The sequence below is a fragment of the Talpa occidentalis genome, unplaced genomic scaffold (genome assembly GCF_014898055.3).
Source record: "Talpa occidentalis isolate TD23 unplaced genomic scaffold, MPIMG_talOcc4v2.1 talOcc4.10, whole genome shotgun sequence".
NCBI classification, from domain to species: domain Eukaryota; kingdom Metazoa; phylum Chordata; class Mammalia; order Eulipotyphla; family Talpidae; genus Talpa; species Talpa occidentalis.
In genome coordinates, this window is record NW_023600993.1 from 27,953,760 (window position 1) to 27,977,006 (window position 23,247).

A 23,247-nucleotide genomic window follows, 5' to 3' on the forward strand; every position below is an offset into this window, starting at 1 on the left:
GTCTCTATGTGGCATTTCACAGAGGACTACCTTGAACCTTTAGCAACATCCTTGCTGTATATCTTTGGAAGTTCTAGTGCTGAGAAGTTCGTCTTGGTAAATGTAAGGTCTGGTCTAGGTCAAAATTAAAGGGCCAGGGACATTTTCTGGAGGTAAGGGGAACTGTCAACTGATACTGGAAAGCAAAAGGGAAGTCACAGTGGAGATGCCCTTGGATTCTGACTCCTGTTAGTGTGTGGGGCTTCTCCAAAGGTGGGCACCAGTGGTGCTCCCTGCCCAGTTCCATGGTGACCAGTGGCATGCATTGATGAGGTGGTAGCTGGTTGCCACCTGTAGTGGGAAAGAGTTATTATGGAGTAGAAGGTTACATCAGAACTGGATATGTCCATGCTGAAATATCCTCACTGGGACCCAGGTGTAGCTACTTTCGTATTGGTATCTTCATCCTGGTTCTGCATCGAGCTAGAGGTGCTCATGTTGACTTGATCACTAAGGCCTCTTGTGACACTGTCATAAGATGGGGGGAAAGATGTAGCAGAAGCAGTTACAGATTTTCCTGGCAGCACACCATTTTCATTTGCCATAAATGCAACAAAGGTTTCATCCGTGGGTGATATGGCCTCCTCCTCAGCCCTGGGAATGCCTGGGGGGTTGGAGGCCGTTATGGAGCGGTGCAGCACGTAGCTCCGATAGGCTTTTTGAATGACAGTGGCTGAAATGTCTTCTTGTTTCCATCGAAGCGTGGTTGCTATTGGCTCATAGGATGCTTTTGAAAGATTCGTTGCCATAAACTTCTCCTCCATATTTGCCTTCAGAGAATCCAATTCCCCAGATTCTCCCAGAACATTCTTGGTAAAGGCAAAAAGGATGTCCAAACAGTGAATCTTATCTCCAGGGACCAAGGGCAGGTCCATCTGGATCAATATATTCCGATTGGGTTTTGGGATTCGCAGGGGACCGGTGAGGGTGTCTGCAAAGTCTGAGAGGGCAGAAAAGGTAATAAATTGGGTGGCTTCTGGGTCAAACTTCTCCCAGGTCTCATAGAACATGTCAAAATCATCCTCACTCAGAGGTTCAGTGCTCTCCTCTGTGGCCACATTGAAGTTCTCCAGAATCACTGCAATGTACATGTTGACCACGATGAGGAAGGAGATAATGATATAGGTGGTGAAGAAGATGATGCCCACAGCTGGGTTCCCGCAGTTCCCTTTGGTGCTAGTGCTGTTGGGCAGATTGGGATCACAGTAGGGGGGCCCCGTGTTGAGGATGGGGCTGAGGAGGCCATCCCAGCCCGCTGACGTGGTGATCTGGAACAGACACAGCATGCTGTTGGCAAAGGTCTGGAAGTTGAACATGTCGTCAATGCCAGCCTCCTCCCTTACGTGGGCAAAGCTGGCCATGCCGAAGATGGAGTAGATGAACATGACGAGGAAGAGCAGCAGCCCGATGTTGAAGAGGGCCGGCAGGGACATCATGAGGGCGAAGAGCAGCGTGCGGATCCCCTTGGCTGCTCGGATCAGTCTGAGGATGCGGCCGATGCGGGCCAGGCGGATGACTCTGAAGAGCGTTGGGGAGAAGTAATTTTCAAGTGACTTAAGGATTGCAGAAAACACCAGGCCTAAAAAGAGGGGGAAACGATCTAATTAGAGCTTGCAACCATGAGCCCTGACAAGTTGGCTGTGATCACACTCCCTCATCTCTGCTGTGAATGAACCTCCTCATGAGCATCTGTATTCACAGGGCCCGGGCCCTCTGAGGCGGGCAGGGTGGTTGGCACAAAGTAGGAGCTCAGTAAGCATTAACTGCATAAATCCTTTCCCCTTTAAGTAAGTCTCACCCTTGCCACCATGTTCTTACCTTGCCCTCCACCCGGAATATTTTCTCCTTGGTCAGCCTCCATGGTTAAAACCCTACCTCCTGCTGTCCAGTGCATCTGGAAGTGACCGCACTGCAGCCCACCTTGCCCAGGCCTTGACTGTTACCTTCACAACACAGTCCCTGCTCCTCCCTGGGAATTCAGCATTTGGGCTGTGCCTTCTCCTCCATCCTGGTCTTGGGCTCTGTGAAGGCCAGGACCCCCCTGTGATTCATCTCCCTATCTCCTGCTGTGAAGATTGACTCAGTTCCTGGCACATGGTCCTGTGGATAATTGTACAGAGCCTGGTATTAATTATAAGGGGGGCTGAGGAGTTGGGCAACTTGCTGACAGCTAAAGCAGAACGGCTTTGAATGGCCAGCTGTCTGCATAATGGCTTCTATTTGTTTCTTTCGTTTCAAGCTGTGCTTGAACTCAATGTTAGGGCCTGTAGATGGGCTTGTTTGGGGCCATTTAGAGCGCTCCGGCCCAACTATGAGCAAGGTTAGAGAGATGGAGTGTGTATGTGTCTCCCTATAGGATCTCTAACTTGAGGATTTGTGGAGCTTGGTCACTGTTGTTGTGGAGGCCTGTTGGGACCACCAGAGATGAGGTAAGATGGGACTCGCGGGGCAGTGGTGAGGAGTGTGGTGGCAAGTCCTCCTTGTCATGCTTCCCTTGGTTTTCTTGCCCTTCTTACCTTTTGTCACATGAATATGGGCGGTCACAGTATTGTGTTGGGAGGAGGACGGAAATGGGAAGAAACTTAGGAAATCGTTACAATTTTGGATTACAAAATCTTTATGAAAGTCCCTTTCTCATATATAACTGGGACATTTTATACTGTGGGGGTACATTATGTGTCCTTACAATTTACTAAGATCATGCCAGCCAACCAGTCCACTTCAAGGAGAATGAGCTTTTATACTTATAACAATTAATACTCAATTGCTGGTGGGAGGAAAGAGAGGGGGAGAGGGAGGAAGGACAGAAGGAGGGACAGGTGGGTTCTTCTCCTGTCTAGCTATCCCAGTGGGTGACTTCTCCCCAGTGGTGCTGTACAGGAACTAGTAGATAAAATATCTCCTTTGTGAAACTGAGTATGTTGAGCATATTTTATTTCTAGGGTACTGATATGGGAAGTCACAAAAACAAGATCTCTTCTCTAATAGAGCATCAAAATGGCCTTGAGAGTGTCTCATTTTGGAAGGCAGACAAACAATGCAAACTGCCCACAAACAAACAAACAAACACCAGCAGCAACAGGAAAATAAAACAAAACAAAAATAAATTTAAACCCTCCAAATTAACACAATCCAAGTCTGGGTTGCAGCAGCAGGGTGGAGTGATTGATTAAGTGCTGCCAAGTTGTATTTAGATGCTATTAGCTCTTGATGGTAAATCAATGGAAAATTAAATTTATAGATATGCCTTGACATGAAAAGCAAGCATGTCATCATATAACAGTTCAGGATATATTTATAATGCAAAGCAAAGCTGGTGCACTGGGATTTGGCCTTTATAGGGCCAAACTTTGGCTAAACCACAGAACACCAAGGAGAGTCCAGTGGATGTTGGTGGGAGGAAGTTCAGCAGGAGAACACTAGCCTGGTCTAAACTCAGCTCTTTCCTTTACAAACTGTGTGACCTTGCATAACTTTCTTAATCTCTAGGACTAAATTTGGAAGTATAAAGTGAGGAACACTCCTTCTCAAGGCTATTGGGAAGGTCCATGCAGCCTAGCCCAGTGGTCAGAACTCAGCAAGCACTAGACTATGGTAGTCCATTCCCACTTTAGCCTGAGTCTCTTTATTTTCTCTGAACACCATTGATCCCCAGACACTGGGTCCATTATTAACTTACACCCAGACTAGGCCATTACAGCACTGATCTCTTGGTGTTGACCCCTTGACTTCTCTATTACTTGTATTCTCGAAGTGGACAGTAGGGAGATTTTATTCTAGACTCCTGATTTAAGAATCTCCTTTGAATAGTCTCGTCCTAGTCTTTTTTTCACTGTTTCCAGGAAGTATCTTATGATTCATCTCACAATGCCCCCCTCACCCTCCGCTTAGAAGAGTAGGCCCACGGGGAGCTTTATCATCTTAGGTTCTGTGGAGGAGTGATCATTCCCTCTTAGCCCCAGAGTTTTGGTGATGGGCTGTGCACACAGTAGGCACCTGAAAACACTTTGCAAGAGCAACTAGAAGGCCCACAGGACCTCTCCATTTCACTGAGAGGCCTAGGAGTATTGAAAGCCTGCCATTCTTTGAAGGCAGTAAATATGGGCCTCCTCTAATGTATAACATGTGTCTAAGACAATTTGTAGCTGTCCTGGTTTTGAGAAGAGAAGCCAAAAGAACCCCAAGCAGAACTGGGCCCCCCCCCCCCAGTTGCAATGCCACTTACTCCCAATGGAAAGGATCACGACAATGAAGTCAAACACGTTCCAGCCATTGGTGAAATAGTAATGCCTCAAGGCGAACATCTTCAGGACACACTCAGCTGTGAAGACGGCCACAAAGAACTGGTTGATTCTGTTAAGGACTCTTGTCTTTTCTTCACTCTGCACATCAGTTTCCACCATCATGGTGACCATGTTGAGGCAAATGAGAACCATGATAACGACATCGAAAGCTTGTCTGGTCACTATGTCGAAGATGAAGCCCTGGTACTTGTTCTGAGAAAACAAGAAATGATAGCATCAGAGTCTCTTCAGGCCAGCATAAACCAGGCATCTGGAGGGGCTGTGTTCTCCATAGATTATTTTTTCAAAGTCTGTCTCTTTTGTCTCCCTCACATTCCACATTCAAGCAGAAAGCAAGTCCTGTCCTTACTCCTTCCAAAATCAGTCTTAGTTGTTTCTACCTCACTTCCTCATTGCCTCTTTAGTTCCTTAAAATCACCAGGCACCTTGTCCTTGTCCCTGCTCTCCCTTCTATTTGCAATACCCTTCCAGTCCCACATCTTGGCTATCTATACCCCAAGGGTTTTGAGTGATCTTTAAGCTCTCTCTTCAAGCTCCACTTCCTCCAGAGAGTTTTCCTTCATCACATCACATCAGATCACTTCACACTGCTCTGTCCTTTGGCTTCCCACAGTCTTTCAGTCTTGAGTTTGAGCATTTTATTTATGGTTTTCTTCTTTACTACTAGTCAATTAGCTCCCTGAAGACAGGGGTCATGCCTTTTTAAACTTTGTTTCCCTCTAGTGCCCTGAATAGACCAAGACTTCAAGAAATTCTTGCAAAATGTTTGATGCAAGGGTAAAGTTAAGAATATTGGTGCAACTTATTCCTGCAAATATCCTCTCTATTCCTGGGGCTGCAGAGATATAGTCAAAATCAGGTACAGGCTATAGGGCCAGGTCTTGATTGTTTGGTTCTTGGAGGCAAGCAGAGTAGCCTGGATAGTTAAGAGATCATTTCTATTTGGCTTTTTAGTGTTTTTTTTTTTTTTTAAAGCTCCTGGTAGGACTTTGCAGAGCTAGAGGGTAGATTTGAGGTCCTTCTTATTCCTTATTGTCACTTCCAAACTTTGATTCTCCTGTGTCTTATAAAACCCTTCCTCCTTTGAAGCTGTGTTACCTAGTTAGCCATCTTTACCTCTTCTTCATTGCTGCCACTTATCAACCTCATGGTCCCTCTGCTGCATTACTGATGAGTGGGGCTCTTGGCCACACTTGGCCACTCTAAGCTATTATCTCTCAGGTCCTGAGCTAAATCTCTATAATGACCTAGTTTTCCCTAACTTAGAGAACAATCTTCCTGAACCACCTCCTACCTCCCTCCGGCTACCATCCTTTCTCCCCACTTTCACAGCTAAATTTCTTGACTGAGTTTGTGTGCAATCACTTTCGACCCACTCCAACATAGTCTCTGTCCCAGCCTGCCATTGAAATGGTTCTTATGAAGCTCATGAATGGCCTCTGTGAGGCTTCACCTTGAAGCTCTCCTTTTTTGGTCTCCATCATGACTTGCTTTCCTGGCTCTTTCCTTGCCTTTCTGGCTGTTCTTTCTTGACTCTTCTTTACCCAACCTTTAACTGTCAGATCTCCTCAAGATTCAGTCCTAGGCACCTTTGCTCTTCAGCCCATTCTTGCTCCCTTGGCAATGTCTCGAGCCTATGAACTAATATGCACATGATACTTGCTAGTGGTTTTTCCTGGGTCGCTGGACAGCAGTCTCTGAGAGGGCAGGCATTTGGTGCATCTTGCTCACTGCTCTATCCCATGTCTACATAGTGCCACACATGCCATCAATGCTAAGTAAGTAGATGGATAAATGGGTGCATATTTATATTCAAATAAAATTATGAAACCACTGCCCCAGGTTTGATTAAATTTAATTCTGTGTGACAGGAACTTGCTGCGTGTATACCGTGTGGGTGAGTGGCTGTGAGGCAGATGAGAGGAATCAGTCCCAGCAGCCACAGAGCAGACAGAGGAGAGAAGGGCTATGATTGAGGCTGCTTTTTGCTCCATGGTGGGAGCAGCATGCTATCTGTGAGGTTAAAGCAAATATTCAGACTCAAATGGTCTGGGACTAGGCAGAACTGATGGTTCATGTCTTTTCTGAGTGGGAGGGGGATTCCATTTCATCCCTGAAAATGGTGAAATACATAGAGACCCATTTATGGTCACGTGGCTTCTAATTAACCAGAGCCGGAGCCGGCAACAACATTGCTAAGTTCTGGGCATTGAGTTTGCGGTGTATATTCAGATGCTGGGGAATGGAGCAGCTGACTCGCTGCTCCTGACTTAGCCTGTGGCCAGGGATCAATCCTTTACAACCCTCAGTGCTCTCAGAGATGATGAAGTGGGTGACTGATGATGTGATATTCTCAAGCCTATTATTATCCTATAAAGTCAAGTATGTGAAACCTGCTTTCAGTGATTTCTGTAGCAGGGAAGGTTATAGAATAAAACTTCCCAGTCTTCTGGTAGTGTCAGCTTTATGGATGAAGCATAAGATTTAGAACTTGGGTTTCACCAGCCTCAAGAAGTAGTATATATATGTCCCGACATGGTCACAGGTTGGTGCAGCCATGAAATGGCACCCAAGTACCTATGGGACAGAATTCCCAGAGCTCTGCTTATCTGATCAGCTTGACCTCCTGAGACTCATCAGGGATGAAGGTGAGCTCTCCGGCACCAATAATTCAGCGGCTAGGACACGAGACCTGCAAAGGTGAGTCTTTGTTTTCCCTTGGGTTTTTCTTGGCTCTGGACTTTGAGGAGGGCAAATGATCAGACTTGTGTCACTGGGCGGTGCCAAGTTGCTGCCTGACACATAGATGCCAGCCAGGATCTAGGCGGGCCACATGGGTGCTGGCCAGAAGCTAGGAAGGGCCACGTGGACGGCAGCCAAGAGCTAGGAAGGCACAGGCCATGGGCCAGGGAGGGCAGCCTTCTGCAGGTGCTGCTTGGGTTCTGCTCTGACACTTTCCTTCTCAGCATCCCTCAGGCTTCAAAGTCTTGTTCAAGTGTTCCCTTGTTCCTAAGGGGAACAAGGGAAAGGGTATTTGCCATGCTTGGATCAGAATATTAACAAGGGAGCTATGTTCCTCCACTAAGGTTAATATAGTGTGATAGTTGATTAGTAACTACCCCCTATCCATCCAAAAACCTCAGGAGCACAATTTATGGTGACTCTTAGGAACACGGTTGGGCTTTGAGGTCACACTGTGCAGGGCCTCCCCTGTGCCGACCTTGGACGATCTTGGTTATGGTTTAATTAGGAAAAATTATGACTTGTCATTGGTCTTTCTGCCTAATCATTGACTTCTACTCCTCATGTAGTGTCTGGAATTCCAACATTAGAGTTCTACCCTGTACTGAGAGAATGTCCTTTTGAATTACAGTTCACCCCGTCACAGGGAAACTGCCTTCCTTGAGAGGAGGAAGTTGTGGTGGCTGGGGGTTGGCTGATGAGAGGGGAGAAGCTGAGCTGCTATAGGGCGATTGAACAGTACATGAGGGGAGGTACCAAAAAGCACCATGATTTTGCCCAATGTTACCCCTTGGTGTCTACTTCAAATGTGGATTCAATATTAGTCAAGGCCCTGATAATGGCCATCAGGGATCTAACTGCTTGTTTCTCAATAAGTCAAAGGATCTTTCTCCCATAGCCCCCTGACTTGACTGGCCCTGCCTTTTACCTACATCTTTTTGTTTAATTTTGAGCCTGTTCCTGCTCATCGGACTGGTGGACAGAGGGATGGTCCCCGAGGCTTAGGGGCTTTCCGTCAGGCTCATTCAACCCCAGTTATCTGGATCTCATGGGGGATTTGGAAGGAAATCTCTGCTCCTCCAGGCCATCTTATCACTCCTCCCTGTAACACTTCTTATCACAATTGAGAATAGCAGTGCATTTATGGCCACTTCTTCCAAGTAAAACATGTCAAAAGTCATCATATTTTTTCTCCTATAAATGTTTTCAAGAATCTGTGCTCATGAAAATTTTAGTAACTTATGCAAACCCCATGCCTTGATTTAGAGGTCCTAATGCCTTGGCTGATAGAATGTATGTCTCCTGATTCATTTAGGGAAAGGCCTGCTCCTTTGTTGAGGCTTTGGCCTTATGCAGGGAAGGGCTAATGGTGTGCCATGGACTGTACCTGTAGTTGTCCTCATAAATGATGCATCTTAACCACAGAAAGTTCATGTAAAGGTACAAAATGCTAATTCCATTCACTAGAGTGGATGGCGCTGACATTTGCTGAACAGGTTTAGCTGTACATTGCTAACATGGTAATGTTCTCACTTCCAACCTGCTTATCCACTCCCAAAAGGGACCCACCAGAGGTCTGCTTCCATCTTGTGGCAGAAGGCTGAGAAGAACTTAAGTGGTATCGTGTGTGATGTGGGTATTGTACTTAGTGGGGGAATGAGAGGGCATGTGTCTTAGGGTCTTTGCAAATTAGGAGTCAAGGTGGAGTATAACTTGAGTTCTGATCAATCCTAAACACTAGTGTAGGATTTTTTAGTTCTTAGTGTGCCACCTTATCAAGACTATGATTGAGTCCCAGACTGCAGGGGTGTGGGGCTTGGGCCATTTCCTCTGTGTTTACTGATAGGTCTTGAGTGGAATCTAGGGTGAGGCTGGGCATCCACTGCAACCTAGATCATGATGCACAGTCACATAAACGTTTCATAGTATGGCTCTAACTGCCCTTACTATCACTGAGCGTAATCTGCCCCAAACCTGTACTGGAATTTTCCTAAAGAGTCTATTTGGAACATCTTAGAAGGTATGTTCATGCCAGAAGACCAGAGCTGCTTCTTTTTCACCCTATATTCCTTCAGCCTGGGAACTCTCATTCCCCAAATCAACCCAGATCTCCTCCTCCACAGGGAGCACTGGCTGGGTCCCTGGCCCACACAGGCGTAGGCTGTTGGGTCGGCTTTTTGGGCATGCCTGTTAGAGGGAAGCTTGGGCTCACCAGGGGGCGTGGGATGGGCTTCTGGGGCTTCTTGGAGCCCAGCTTCTTCATGGCATTGTAGTACTTCTTTTGCTCCTCCGTCATGAAGATGTCCTGGCCCCCTAAGTGCAGAAGAGGATAACGAACTGTTGTTATTAAAACACCAGGAACCCCTAAGGATACTCAAATCAGACCATGCTAGAGGCAAAGGACATCCCAGCCATCTCTCTTCTCTGAAAGGGCCTTCTTCCCTATCCCAAGGAGACCTGGATTCTACCAATTTGGGTTCTTAGCCTTCCTAAGCTGTCCTGGCTTAGTGCTCTGGGGTCAGGGGCCCAGACATCGACAGCAAATGTACAGCCTTTCTTTCCCTGTTGGCATTTCCCAAGGGGCCCCCGGTTGACACCCAACACACCCAAGGAGACTGTCACCTTGGGAAAGAGGATGGGCACTCTGGATAGGGTGCTGTTGACACAGAGCCAGGAAGCTCTTCCAGCAGCAGCCTCAGACACCAGGATTGCCATCAGTGGTAAAGGCGGGTGTGGGTATTAAAGGTCAAGACTGGGTGTGGTCAGGCACGGAGCCCTATGAAGGTGCTGGCTTTGGTCAGGAGGCAAGGGGAAGGCAGTGTAAGAGTCGTCACGACTGCAGCAACACCCGGGCCCCACTTATCTTTTTTTTCTGCTGATTGAAGTTGTCGATGATGACCCCAACAAAGAGGTTCAATGTGAAGAAGCCTCCGAAAATGATGAAGATGACAAAGTACAAGTACATGTACAGGTTGTCCTCCCACTTGGGCTGCAAGTCCACCTGCTACCAGAAAAGGTGGAGCACAGGGAGGAGGGGGGATGTCTTAATTTGGGTTCACCCCAAAAGCCATCCCTGAGACAAAACCCTGGTGTAGGTCACTTATTTGGAAGGTGATCCCAGGTAGCAAGATTGAAGGTGAGGGAGGGAAGTGGGAGCTGAAGAAAAGTGGACGAAGGTGATGTTGTTAAGAGGCCATCACTGTGGCATCTGGTGCTCCATCCTGTAGGCGGCCCCTAAGGAGCTGTGTGGAACACACCTCAAGATAGTATCACAAAGGGACAGGGAAGCTGGAGCCTTTAGCTACAGACTCCCAAGACTTATCTGTGAGGGTTGCCCCTATGGACATTAAGTCCCTGCTTTTAGGGGAGAGGGCTGCTGAGTAAGCTCCAAAGCAGTGAAAGAAATTCAAGTGTCAGACAGAGAGTAAGAAGCTCAGCATGGCAGTGGACTCAGAGGTGGGCTGAGGGGAGATGGGGCAGGGCCTTGACAGTGTCTACCACAGCAAGAGAGGGTCTTTCCCCATCAGCTACCATCTCCTCCACCTGACAGCCATGATAGACCTGAAATTCCATCTCATGCCTTCATGTACTCTTTTGTTCTAGCATTTGCACAGGAAGTTTATCCTTTATCTGATACTTTTCTCAATGGTGAGCAGAGGAAGAGCTTGAGAGATCTGGGGAATTAGGTATGGCAGGGGAACAGGAGAGGTGGGCTTAAATATCCAAGAGAGGGCCAACTGGACACTGCTTTGGGAGGAGGGTGCCAGGCTGCTGGATGATGGCCTCTCCCAGTACCAGGGCCACCATCATTCTGCTTCACATAGATTGGTGTGGGTGGGCTGCACAGAGGGGAAGGCAGTGGCCATCGTGGGCTGAGACTTACCTTTCGGGAATCAACAGCTGCATACATGATCTCCATCCAGCCTTTAAAGGTTGCCTAGAAACAAAGAGCAGAAAATACTCAGTGCCTCCCTATCCATCTATACTGGAATCTGTGCTTTGATTTACGTATTTGTCTGTGTTTCTCATAGAACATTGGCCCCTGCATTCAGCACTGTCTGTGTATCCAGGGGTTGAGCATAGTGCCTAGTGCAACACAGTTACGCAGGGATTATTTGTTGAATGAGTGAATGAACAAATGGTGGAATGCAGGAACTTGTGGATATAAGATGTATAAGAAACAGCATCAACACATGAATGAATGGCAGAGTGAATGAGTGAATGAAGGCAAGGGATGAATGAATGAATGTATGAATGTGTTTGTCATCACCACTAGCATTTTCTAGCATTTTCATTACAATTGACATGGAACACAATTTATTACCCTCTAGGAGATGAGGTGCAGTAGACGACTGAGTATGTGGCTGCATCATGTCTATTTTGTTGGTTTTTTTTTTTTATAAATTTTAGAATTTTATAAATCTTTTTTTTAAATAATAAATTTTATTTTTATATTCCCCATACAACTGCAACCCCCCCATTCTGACTGCAATCCCTCCCCTCCTGCCCCCCACCCCCAAAAAGTGTCTCTGGTTCATAGTTTTTTGTTGATTTTGATTTTTTCACTTTCTTATAGTTATTCCTTTTCCTGGTCCCTTATTTAGGTTTTCTAGATTCCTGCTATGAGTGAGACCATCCGGTATTTTTCTTTTTCTTTCTGGCTTATTTCGCTGAGCATGAGCCCTTCCAGCGCCATCCATGTTGCTGCAAATTGCAGCATCATGTCTATTTTGTACAGGGGGTGTGTGCTAAGTCATCACCCCACACCACCCCACACCATTCCCACTCCTCTATTCTATTCTAATAGTCCATGTTGTTCCAACTGCACCATGAAGATCACGATTTCTGGCAAGGTCATCTAGCCCCACGGGGTAGTCTCTAGGACTAGGGAACGACCTCGGCTCACACTGCTACCCCTTGCAAAATATCTACATAGCTTCTTCTGGGAGACCCAACCCCTTCCTTTTACCAGCAGCCAAAGGAAGAGACAGGATTGATCTCAGGACTCACCACCTGCAGAAGGGCCAGGTAACCCATTGCAACATTATCAAAGTTGACCTTCACATTGACCCAGAAGAAGTCGCCGGTGTTGTTATTGTTTGAACATTCGGATTTGTTATCCACGATAAGCCAAGGCACAAGAGCGAAGTCTCCATTGGTGTTGTTGATGCACTTCCAAAACTTCCCCGCGAAGAGGTTCACGCCCATGATGCTGAAGATCAGCCAGAAGATGAGGCAGACCAGGAGGACATTCATGATGGATGGGATGGCACCCACCAGCGCGTCTACCACCACCTGGGGGGAAGCGCAAAGGACTGGAACCCCACAAATGCCTACCCCTCCTTGCTGGATCCCACTTCTTTCTACGTGCACTTAGGCTGCTTCATGACCCAGTGGCCTTTGGAAGAAGCAGAAGCTGTGGGTCATTGAGTTTAACCTCAGAAACAACTGAAGACTGAAGAGATGGGTGAGTTCTTAAGTCATGTGCTCAGGTAAGTGTGTGAATGTCCCACTGCCCTTACAGACTTCTAGAACTGTGCTTTCCTTAAATGCAACACATAAAATAAAAGTGTAAACACATTTACATGAAAGTGTAAAGTGTGCTTTGCTCAAGAATTAGTGAAAACCTAAATACATATTCACCAACTTGCTTCTTTGTAAATCAGCAACATGGAGATACAATAAAACAAAATAATCACACTCTTTCAATTGTGATAGTGCAGTACAATAGCACTAGAGGTTCATTTCAATGGTAGGGTTTGTAAAGGCACGGGTTGATGTTAAAAGTTCATTTTTTTGGGGGGGAGATAGAAAGTCTTATTTGAGTCAATGGTAGAGGAACAAAATAAAACTTCACTTTCCATACCAAGAATTCTTGTCATTATGAGGAAGGGGAGGGAGAACAATCAGCAGTTCCTTGTCTCCCCATAAGAATGGGCCAGACTTGTGGGCATTCCATCCTGAGGAAGAGCATGAAGGCAAGGTGGAGGTTGGTAGAGATGGATAGAAAAGGGATCTAGGAAAAGACAAGGTCCACAAGACCGGATGGCCACTGTAGGGAGGAGAGAAGTCACATTCCAATGGGCGGTGGCCAAGTTGCTGAGCAGACGACATCACTACATTTAATGGAGAGTTAAAGTTCATTTGTCACGGGAAGTTCAACAGCTTGGGATGTTCTCGAGATATTTGGTAATTAAGGCAGGGCTGGAAGATTGAAGTAAGAGATGCCAGTGGAGCTGTGAAGTAGGATCATTTCACTTAGAACAGGAGAGAGTGGGGTTTCCGCCCTGGAGATGTGATATTTAAGGTGCGAAGGGAAGAGGGGATGGCAAAGGGACTCGAGCGAGGATGAGGGGATTTAGGACACTGAAGCACAACAGCCTCTGAGCAGGAGGTGAGGACCCAGAGCCCACCTGTGGGACCGGAAGCTCAGCTCAGTGGTGAGCCGGGCATAGAGGTGGGAAGGATGCCACAGGCTGCAGGCCAGAGCAGCTTAGAGAGAGGTCTTACCCGCATGCCTTCAAATCGAGACAGAGCCCGCAGTGGCCTCAGCGCACGGAGGGTCCGAAGGGCTTTGATGGATTCCATGTCAGAGTACTGCAGGATTCTTGCTACGAGGCTTGTCAGTGAGATCTGAGTGCAGGCAGAGAGCAAAAGAGTCACCCTAGTGTTCCAGAAAGGAAATCCTGGCGAAAGGAGACAGGAAATCATTCCCACCACTCCTCAGTCTGAGCCATGGTCCTGGCTCCCTCCTTATGAGAGGCTGAGAGAGAATCCAGTCCCTTTCCTTTCATTAAGGATTTCATTCATCACTTATCTGAAACGCTGGTGTGGAGGTGGCCAAGCTCCCTGTGTATTAAATCAGCCTTCCCTTTCCCCTCAAAGGGGCACAGCCAGATCCCAATAGCCCCGAAACTTTGGTTGATTTTCAGAGACTTGGGAAGATGATGTCCCTTTTATGGAGGTTATACTTAAAGTCTCTTTTGAGGAATATAAAGAGAGTCTCAAGTGTATTTGCTCAGAGAAGTGGGGTGCAAAGAGTCCTAGTCTGGATGGAGTCTAGTTCCCTCTTGACCTTTGTACCAGCTGCAGCAATCAGAGGTGAGGACTCCAAACCCCACATGAGCCACTCACATTCACGATGAGGAAGTCCAGCCAGCACCAGGCGTTTGTGAAGTAACTTTTGAAGCCATAGGCCACCCACTTGAGCAACATCTCGAAGACAAAGACAAACGTGAACACCCGGTCAGTGTATTCCAGCAAGGCCTTCACTGTGGGCTTCTGGTCAAGGTAACAGTCTTCAAACGCCTGGAAAAAAGAGAGCAGAAAGGCAGGCGGTGTGGACCCACAGCTCTGGTGGTAGGAGGGTTGTCAGCAGCTGGCGTCATTTTGTTTGCTCTTCTCTGGGGAGGTCAGATGGGGTAGCGGGGAAGCTGTGACTTCCTCCGAGCCCATGGGGACAAAGCCCTGCTTCTGCTTTGCAGGGGAGCTGGATGCAAGTGAGAAAGGACACCTTCTCAAATTGGATTTTGGAAGTGAACCAAAGGGATGCTAACAGCGACTAGGTTTAAAAATAAAAGCATCAAAGGATGTTCACAGGCAGTTCACAACAATGAAAGCAAGAATTGCCATGAACCTCCGAAAAAGAATATTCTAGCTCCATGGTAATCAAGGAAAATCAAGTAAAAAGAAGATGCCATCTTCCTTTTATTAGGTTGGTGAAGATGAAAAAGAATGGCCAAGGTGCGGGGACTCCAGTGTTGAGAAACTGTGGGGTAGGGTTACTCTCAGACATGGCGGGTGGCAGTGGAAACCAGTCTTTTGTGAAGTCAGTTGGTAATAGGAAGCTGAAGCAGTTCTGCCTTCAGGAGTTTATCCTGCAGGTTGTTGGCTCCCCCAAACCCCCCACCGGTCCTGATCCAGGCGCCAGTGCTCCCTCCCAGCTGCTGTGAATGTCAGCTGCAAAGAACTCTTGCATGCCCCCTTTCCTGAAGACTTCGCGGGCTGAAGGGGACTGCTTCCAACTTGGGAAACACCTTGGAGGTCATACCCCACCCTGGGGGCAGCCAGAAGCCAGTGACTGACTGAGTTTAAAAGGCTGACCCAACGGAAAAAGAAAAATATGGATGGTTTCACTTATAGGTGGAATATGGGGAAACCAAACAAAGTGCCAGGAAAAAGGCAAAACTTGCAGGCAAACCCTGAGGCAGGGGAGGCGCAAGGTGGGGATCAACACAGGGCAGGGAAAAGCACAGGGGACCATGGTGATGGGTCACGGGTTCTGTGATGGTGGGAGACTTGTGGGAACTACACCTGAGGGGAGAGATCAGATATTGTACCAAAGTGAACAATGATATATCAAAATTAAGGGGAAAAAAAAGTAAAATTTAAAAAATAAATAAATAAATAAATGAATAAAAGGTTGACCTTTGCCTCAAGGGGAACAAGGCTCCCTTGGCACCAGGCTGAGGCTGGAAGACAGGGAGCCATGTGTCTCCCTCTCTGTTCTGTCCTGCTTCCCTCACAGGCTCCACCTCAGAGCACCCCCTTCACAAACTGCTCTCACAAGAATCTCCGCTTCCGGTTCTGTTTCTAAGACTGGAACTAAGACAGAAATAAGTCAACCTCTCCAAAAAGCATACATAAAGATATTCAGTGCACATTAGAAGTAAGCATAGGGGTTGATAAAATAAACTGTGGCGCATTCCTGTGAAGCAACACACTGCAGCCATGAAGTGCCGTCGGATGAGCCGTGCAATGAGAAATCGCAGCACACAGAAAGGCGGCTTCATCTTTGTAATATTTACATATTACACGCACAGGAAAGGTGGGAAAGAAGTGTTCCAAAATGTTTTCAACGTGAGATTCTCTTTGAGTGATAGGAAAATGGGCGATATTTCTTCTTTGCATTTCCCCATCATTTTCAAGTTGTTGCTTTTTTCTTGCACTTTACTTTGTCAGATGAAAACTCATGCTATTTTTTAAAAAGTACTCTAAGTAAAAGCATAAGGAAGACTAAATTTGGTGCCAGCCTGTTCAGTCCCTTGGGAAGGAGATGGGGAGGTGAGGGGCTGGGGTGGGGCCAGCAGCTGGGCAGGATCTGGCTCCCTGTTGGAGGGAGGGGGGTAGCTGGGGAGTCTGGAGAAGCTGGGCCAGAGGTTGGGGGGTGGGCAGGGGAGAGAGAGAGAGAGAGAGAGAGAGAGGGAGGAAGGGGAGGGACAGCAGAGAAGAAAATGTGGAAAGAAGCCCTGTGGGAAGCCAGAAGCCAGGAGCTCATGAGGAAAACCCTTAGGCCAATGTGCTTATTATATTCATCAGGGTAGACAGAAAGGAGGGAAGGACAGGCCTGGAGAACATGCCAGCCAGCCTGCCCTTGCCCTGCAACATGACCTCTGCACCCAGCACTGTATTGGGACTGCTGGCTCCATGGACAGTTCTACCCGGTGCCAGGACAATGGGCAGCTTCAGAAACTGCCTCTCCCTCCCACTCACCCTCCCTGGCAGGACAGTCCCTGCTCCTTGCTTTGTGCCAGGGGTGGCCCCCATTTCCTCCTACCGCTCAGGCCAGGCCTTCCCATTTGCCTTTGTCTCTCCCTAAGGCTGCAGCCACATGCTAAAGTGTTTGGGCACCCTTTCTGGGAAAGCTGACATTTCGGCGTTTGCCTAGGTATTCGGTATGTTTCCTTGACACACGGCATCTGGGGAGCAAGACACATGGAAACCCTTGAGTCAGGAAAGTGGGGCTCCTGTCCCCTCTCGCGAATTGGCCTGGATCCCAGGCAGGTCGTTGCCTTCACATCTTTGGGCTTCTACTTCCTGATGTGCTCAGTGCGACAGCTGAGGATGAGGGGCGCCCTCCTGTGCCTGTGTCTGCTGTGGCTTCTCAGGAAGCATAGTTGCGATCGTGCAGGGAGCCTGAGCTATGGTGCAGAGACTCATCCTTCCTTGCTGCACAGCTGAACATTCGGCAAGGGACTTAGGAAGTGTCACCTAACTCAGAACCTTGACACCAGTAAGGCCTTATTATCCAAAGAGTGGCACAAGGGCCAGCACCATCAGCATCACCTGGGAGCTCGCGGGAAATGCAGATTCTCAGGCCCTGCCCTAGACCTATGGAATCAGAATCTGGATTTTTACAAACTCCCCAGGTGATTAAATTTTGAGAAGTATCCTTGTAACGACTGGCTGTGAGTTTTGAACTTGTGCTAGCAGTAACACTAAGTGTCTTGAGAAGACAGGGAAACTCGGTTCTCTATGTCCTGGGCCTTCAGAGAAGTCCAGTGTGTTTTAGGGGTTACAGGGTGGAAAGTCAGGGACTTTGGGATCAGAATTCCTCTGCAGAGGAATTCTTTCCTGGAAAAGGAAAGAAGTCTCTCAACCTTGCCCTTCAGGTGTTCTTTTCCACCATCGAGTTGCCCACTATGTTGTCCTCCCCAACCATCTGCCTTCCTACTGATGATGATGAGACCAGAGGCCCCTGTCCTTAGCCCTGCCTGTCTCTGCAGGGACCAAAAGAGGACCAAGTTAGGTTTCATTACTGACAAGATGGGTAATTTTGGACGCAGCCCTTAAACCCTTGAAGCGTCCATTGCCCCATCTATAAAATGGGATGTATCTGCTCATGCTCGAAAGATTTATAGCCAGGCTCAGCATGAGGAGAAGCCCTCGTGCTGGCCTGCAGTTCCTCCAGTCAACCAGTTGGGGACCTTTGAGCCCAGGAGTCAGGCGCGAGGCAGTTTCAGGGCCTTTGATTGTGGGGCATCTCATCTGGGGGATTTGGGGGCAGGATCCTGCCTCTTCTTACCAGGGACCCACTGCTGAGCAGGATCATGAAGATGATGAAGCTCTCAAACCAGCTGTGCTCCACAATGCGGTAGCAGACCTTGCGCACCTGCCAGCCCGTGGCCCATGGGAACTTGGTGGTGTTCACTTTGCACCAGGGACAGTGGCGAACGCAGCCTGGGGGGAGAGGTGACTGATAGTGAGCCATGTCCCCTGGGGAGGGAGGACCACTCTGCTGGGAAATCCCCTCACCACTCCTCTGCAGAGGAATTCTTTCCTGGAAAAGGAAAGAAGTCTCTCAACCCTGCCCTTCAGGTGTTCTTTTCCACCTTCGAGTTGCCCACTATGTTGTCCTCCCCAACCATCTGCCTTCCTACTGATGATGATGAGACCAGAGGCCCCTGTCCTTAGCCCTGCCTGACTCTGCAGGCCTGAGAGCTGTGGCCATGGGCTTGGAGTGTCTGATGGGTGAGGCCCTGAGCCTGTGCTCTACTAAGAGGCTGCCGCATGGCTGGGAGGAGCCCAGGGCCAGATGGAAGTGGAAACTCAGTCAAGTGGTTTCTCTTAATTTCTGAGGGCCAAATTGTCTTCGTGGTATAAACTATATATAGATTCATTTATTGCACAATTTTCTCTTGTGTCTGCTGTTGTAAATATTGAGGAAGAGTAAGGAGCAGGTTCTACCTTTAAAAGTTACAGAAAAGACTGGGGGACAAGGATGCAACGTGGCTTCCTATGGCTTCTTTATTTCCCAAATCAAAAGCGTTTATGGTGGCGACTAGCTTTTTCCTTTTCAACCTCAGGAAAGCTAGTTTATACCTCAGTGAGGTGTTGTCGAGGGTGACGAGGGAGGCACAGCACGCATGTGCCATGTTTGACTCGGCCTGAGAGGCAGATACCTACCTCCACCAGACTATGAGGGGTTTTTAATGCTGGCCCCTCAGGCTGGGAGTGAGGCAGTGATGGGCCGCGTTGGTCTGTCTCCTGTGGGCCCCAGTTCAGGGCCTTAGACACAGAGGTGCCCAGAGGAGTGTTTGTAGAACTGGATTTTGGCCCTAACTACTGCTAACACGTGGAGGCCCTTGACAGCCACGTTACCTTCTGCGAAGCAGTCATCTGGTTCATCAAGGTCATCTGCCAGCTCGGGGATCTTCTTCAGGATCTCCTCGGGGTCCAGGCAGTCCACTGTGCTGCCTTCGGAGGAGCTTGTGTCATCCACTCCCTGCAGGGCAGAAGTCCAGGGCAGTGAACCCCATTCTCTGAGGGGTCCAGCAAACCCGCATATTGTCACTGTAGGTCGGACAGGCTGAGAGTTCTGAGGTGCAGGGAAAGCACCTCAGGCCTCGGGACTGGCTGCTGGGACCCACAATGGTGTCCCTTGTGTGTTTGGTGCCTTGTCAGCTGAGGCTCAGAACAGCGATGCTCTCTGTGGAGCCCCAGGGGTTTGGTGTGCGAGGCTTTAAAACTCCAGGCCCCTGATGGAGTGCTGGCAATGACCCGAGACACCGTAATTACACCCATAAAGACTCTCAGCGTTCACTGGGCTTGAATATTTAATCACGGAGCAATGCTGCGGGGCCCTGCTGCCCTCCTGGCAGCTCCAGCCCTATAATGTCTCCAGATGAATTCAATTAGGAGTTGAAGCTGCTGTCATATTAGTAAACCTGATAGCTCGGCTAATGGACCCAAATGGTGGGGTGGGTCCCCATCTGTCATTGTCAGGCCCCTCCCTGCCTGACCAAGGTCATGAAGTAAAAACAAAAACACAAACAAAAACAATCCCCAGTAGTTTTGTACTGAAAACATCAAGTCGAGAAGACTCTCCAGGGGAGCCCTTAGAAGTGTAGCAGAAACAGAACATCTGCATGGAGAAGGTGGCCACTCTTGCTTAGGCCCACCCAGAGCAAAGTGCTTCTGTCTCTAAGGCCTCCAGATCCCATCCACCCTCTTATCTCCCGTGCTGTGGTCAGCTTGGTCCAAAGGCACACAGCCAGAGGCTCACATTCCTCAAGCTGAAGAGCTTGATAACTTTGGGGATGAATTTTGTCTTCCTTATCTTTGCCCAGCTCAGGGCCTGTCCCAGCGTCAGCACTCAGTGGCTACGTGTCGAGTTAAATTCTTGAATTTAATGTAATGTCACTAAACACACTAAATCTTTATGGATTGCTCTTTCCCTATATTGTTTTTTTCAAAGATTTGCCATGATCAGAAGGTTTATTTTCACCTCGTACAAGGCATTCCTAAACCCCGATTCTTCCTCCTGCTCAGTCTGTGTAAGACTGTCAGTACACTACTCACCTCCAGACAGCAGCTCCCCTGAAACAGCCTGTTTTTGGTTAGAGAAGATGATGTGGACAAAAGAGGTGTGGGGTGCGGGTGTGGGGGAGTCACACGAAGGCCTTCCTCACCCGTCTGTGAGCAGCTCTGACTGTTATCTGCTGGCTCTGAGGATATTTAACTTTCTCTGGGCTTTGTCTTTTGTTTTCCTGTTTTTTTTTTTTTTTCCCTTGGCTGTCGTTTTCTGGGCACTTACTCCATCTGAGGCAGGAGCTAAACACTTGACAAGCAGCATCTCCTTTCAGCATCACAAGAATCCCACACTGTAGGCATTACCATTCAGTTTCATAGATGGAGACAGGAGGTGCAGAGAGGTCGAGGAACTGGTCCTCGTGCCTCCTAGCTCACGGAAGCTCACTCTTCTGTGGGCCTCATGTAGATTAGTCCATAGGTGAGGAAGGATTTTAAAACTTCCCAAGATGATAAATGAGGTTACACTTTCGAGTATAATCTAGAATACTCCATCCAGCCCTATCCTCTAGCCCCCATGACCCTGCTGGGCAGTGTCCCACAGGTGCCTCAACCTCTCCAGCAAACTCACATACCTACCTCTGCAGGGGCCTGAGCAGCAGGCTCATCTTTCCACTTCTCAACCAGATATGGTGCCAGGTCCTCAGAGGATGTTCTGGAGCTGGGGCTTCTGGGCCCCAGGTGGTCCTCACACTGCTGGACTTGCTGCAGCTTCTCCTGCTAGTGAGATAGGACCCTGGCTGAATACCTGGGCCCACACTCAGCTGCCCATTTCTAAATTTGAAGATATCTTGCACATTGTAGTCTGTTGGGCCAACTATGTATGCAAGTGACATACATGCTTACATGCACACATACTCACACATATGCACACACTTGTGTGAAATGAACATACACACTCTATAACTAACAGATCTGTGTTTTAATCTCGGCTCCATTACCTACAAGCTGTGTGACCTTAGGCAGCTTATGGAATCTCTTTGATCATTTTCCCATTTGTAAAATTGAGAAGGTAAGATCTATGTCATTTGTTTATGTTGATGACTAAATATGTTATGCTTATGAAACGTTTTGCACAAATTCCTGGGCTCAATAACTGTAAGCCACGATCATTATTACTTGTCCAATGGTCAGAATGGTAGTGAACGTACCATCTGGAATCCCTTCAGAACTTACCTCAAAGTAAGTGAAATTTCTCTGAGTAGAGACAGTCATCTCAGAGTTCATGTCCTTTTACTCTGGGGATGGTGACACCCTGCCCTCGGCTCTCACTCAGACAAAGGCATGTAAAATATGGCAGCTGATAACAGCAGCCACTGGAACACAAGACAAGTGACAGTGGCAGGGAAGAAGGCTATGGAAGAGCTGCAGACTCAAAGCATAGCTGTCTGAGGCCACTCAGTGGCCTGGGCAGCAGCCCTGCATGTCCCCAGGTCCCATAAGGATCCCTCCCTTCCCCTGCAGTGACAACACCCCAAGTCTCTGAGAAGGGGCTAGCAAGGCTTGAGGTGGCTAGAAATTATGCAGAGTGCTTAAAAAAATATATGTTACCAACAGCTTAAATATACTTCAAATTCTTTGGCTACAAAAGGAACCAGTGTCATTTCCCAGTGACATCCCTTGTCATGATAAACTGGACTCCTTAGGCTGCTGGCGAATATTTGACAAGCCTTGCTCTTGGACAACATCCGGTTCAGAGGAACTCTCACTAGCATCTCGTGCACAGAGCCTGGGTTGGGCAGGGTATGCGGCAGAGTGAGAGACAATCCTCTATCATCTGAGTGAGGACTAGGGCTCAAGCAATCCCTGCCTTCATGCTTGCATGGGGGGTTTTGACCCTTTCTTCCAGACCCTGCTCACATGCCACCCCCTCTGGAAAGCTGGCCAAGGTTGGTACTGGCTTACATCAGGGACTCTTCCAGTCTGTGCCAGCCCTGCTACTGGAAAATCTCTTTATCAAATTTCCCCTCTGTCTTGGATCACTCAAGCCCTGAGGCCTTTCCCTGCTTTCTGTGGCTGTTCTTTTGAGAACACTCACCTGCCCTGGGGGGTTCACTTCCTGTTTGGAGCCCTGAGCATCTTCTTCCCCATCCTCCTCCAAGTCATCCAGGTCAGATTCGCCCTCTGCGATGGGCACAGAGACCCAGACATTAGGATTGGTGATGAAGTCAGTGTGGTCTTCCCTGGGGCCTTTGGGGGCCAGGAAATGTCCGGGGCTCCCTGCTGTCACGTCGACAGCAATGTGGTTCTCTGCTTTGGCGTTGGAGAGGGGGAGCTTCACCACCAGCTGGGGCTCCTCCTTGGGCCGGGGAAGAAGGCAGGGCCTGCCGAAGAAGTTGTGAAAGGCCTTCTTGAAGCGACAGCCAAATGCCTGAATCCTGGCCAGAGCCACCTGCAGGTTGTTCACCTCCCCATCGTCCTCTGGGGCTGTGAGGTTGTCGGCACTGAAGGAGTTCAGCAGCAGGGCAATGAACAGGTTGAGCACCTGAAGAGAAGGACCGGGTGGGGAGGTGCCTCAGTCAAGGAGCTGAGCCCCGCCATGACCCACCAGGTGGGCAACTGGAAGGCAGGACCACCACATGTGGGACTCTCCCTGTCCACACATGAGGGAGTGGGCATCCTGAGTGCATCCGAGGGGAGCCTTGGGGATGTCCCAGAATGGCTTGCCTCGTGAGGACAAGGCTTGGAAGCACATTCTCTGAGGAGAGGAGAATCACCCCTGCTGAGCAAAGGGGACACTCAGGGACAACAGAGAGGAAAGGCATGTGCCTGCCCAGGACCACCACCACCTGCCGATGCCCTGGGTTCCAGTCCTCACTCCGGAATCCTTGGCACATCTTGCTGCTTCCAACTTCATGTTCTTCACCTGTAGGTAGGGAGTGGGGACTCCTTACCTCCCAGAGTGAACATATAAAAGTGTTCAGAGAGGCAAGCTTTCTGGGTGAGGGTTAGGGGCACCTGTGGTACTGCAGGATGGTGCACTCAGACTGAAAGAAAGACTTTTGGGCCAAGCCCTCCCTGCACGTGGGAATGTGGGCAGAAGGAATCTCTGGCTCAGGGAATAGGGTAGGGA

At 48.5% G+C, this 23,247-nt stretch overlaps 1 protein-coding gene across 2 annotated transcripts in view; it reads right to left on the minus strand.

Annotated features, from left to right (window-relative positions):
• SCN10A (sodium voltage-gated channel alpha subunit 10) overlaps positions 1-23,247 on the minus strand; it is a 69,277-nt gene continuing 46,030 nt past the window's right edge. The window contains exons 16-27 of one of the 2 annotated variants that reach the window (XM_037526652.2): positions 22,213-22,659; positions 20,754-20,891; positions 18,966-19,089; positions 17,890-18,044; positions 14,220-14,393; positions 13,596-13,718; positions 12,096-12,380; positions 10,969-11,022; positions 9,949-10,089; positions 9,298-9,402; positions 4,265-4,535; positions 1-1,618 (exon numbers count right to left, since the gene is read on the minus strand). In XM_037526652.2, coding sequence (XP_037382549.1) covers positions 402-1,618; positions 4,265-4,535; positions 9,298-9,402; positions 9,949-10,089; positions 10,969-11,022; positions 12,096-12,380; positions 13,596-13,718; positions 14,220-14,393; positions 17,890-18,044; positions 18,966-19,089; positions 20,754-20,891; positions 22,213-22,659 — 3,234 coding nt within the window. In that variant the 3' untranslated portion in view covers positions 1-401. Of the gene's footprint in view, positions 1,619-4,264; positions 4,536-9,297; positions 9,403-9,948; positions 10,090-10,968; positions 11,023-12,095; positions 12,381-13,595; positions 13,719-14,219; positions 14,394-17,889; positions 18,045-18,965; positions 19,090-20,753; positions 20,895-22,212; positions 22,660-23,247 lie in introns of both variants that reach the window. The other variant, XM_037526647.2, reaches the window with a different exon arrangement.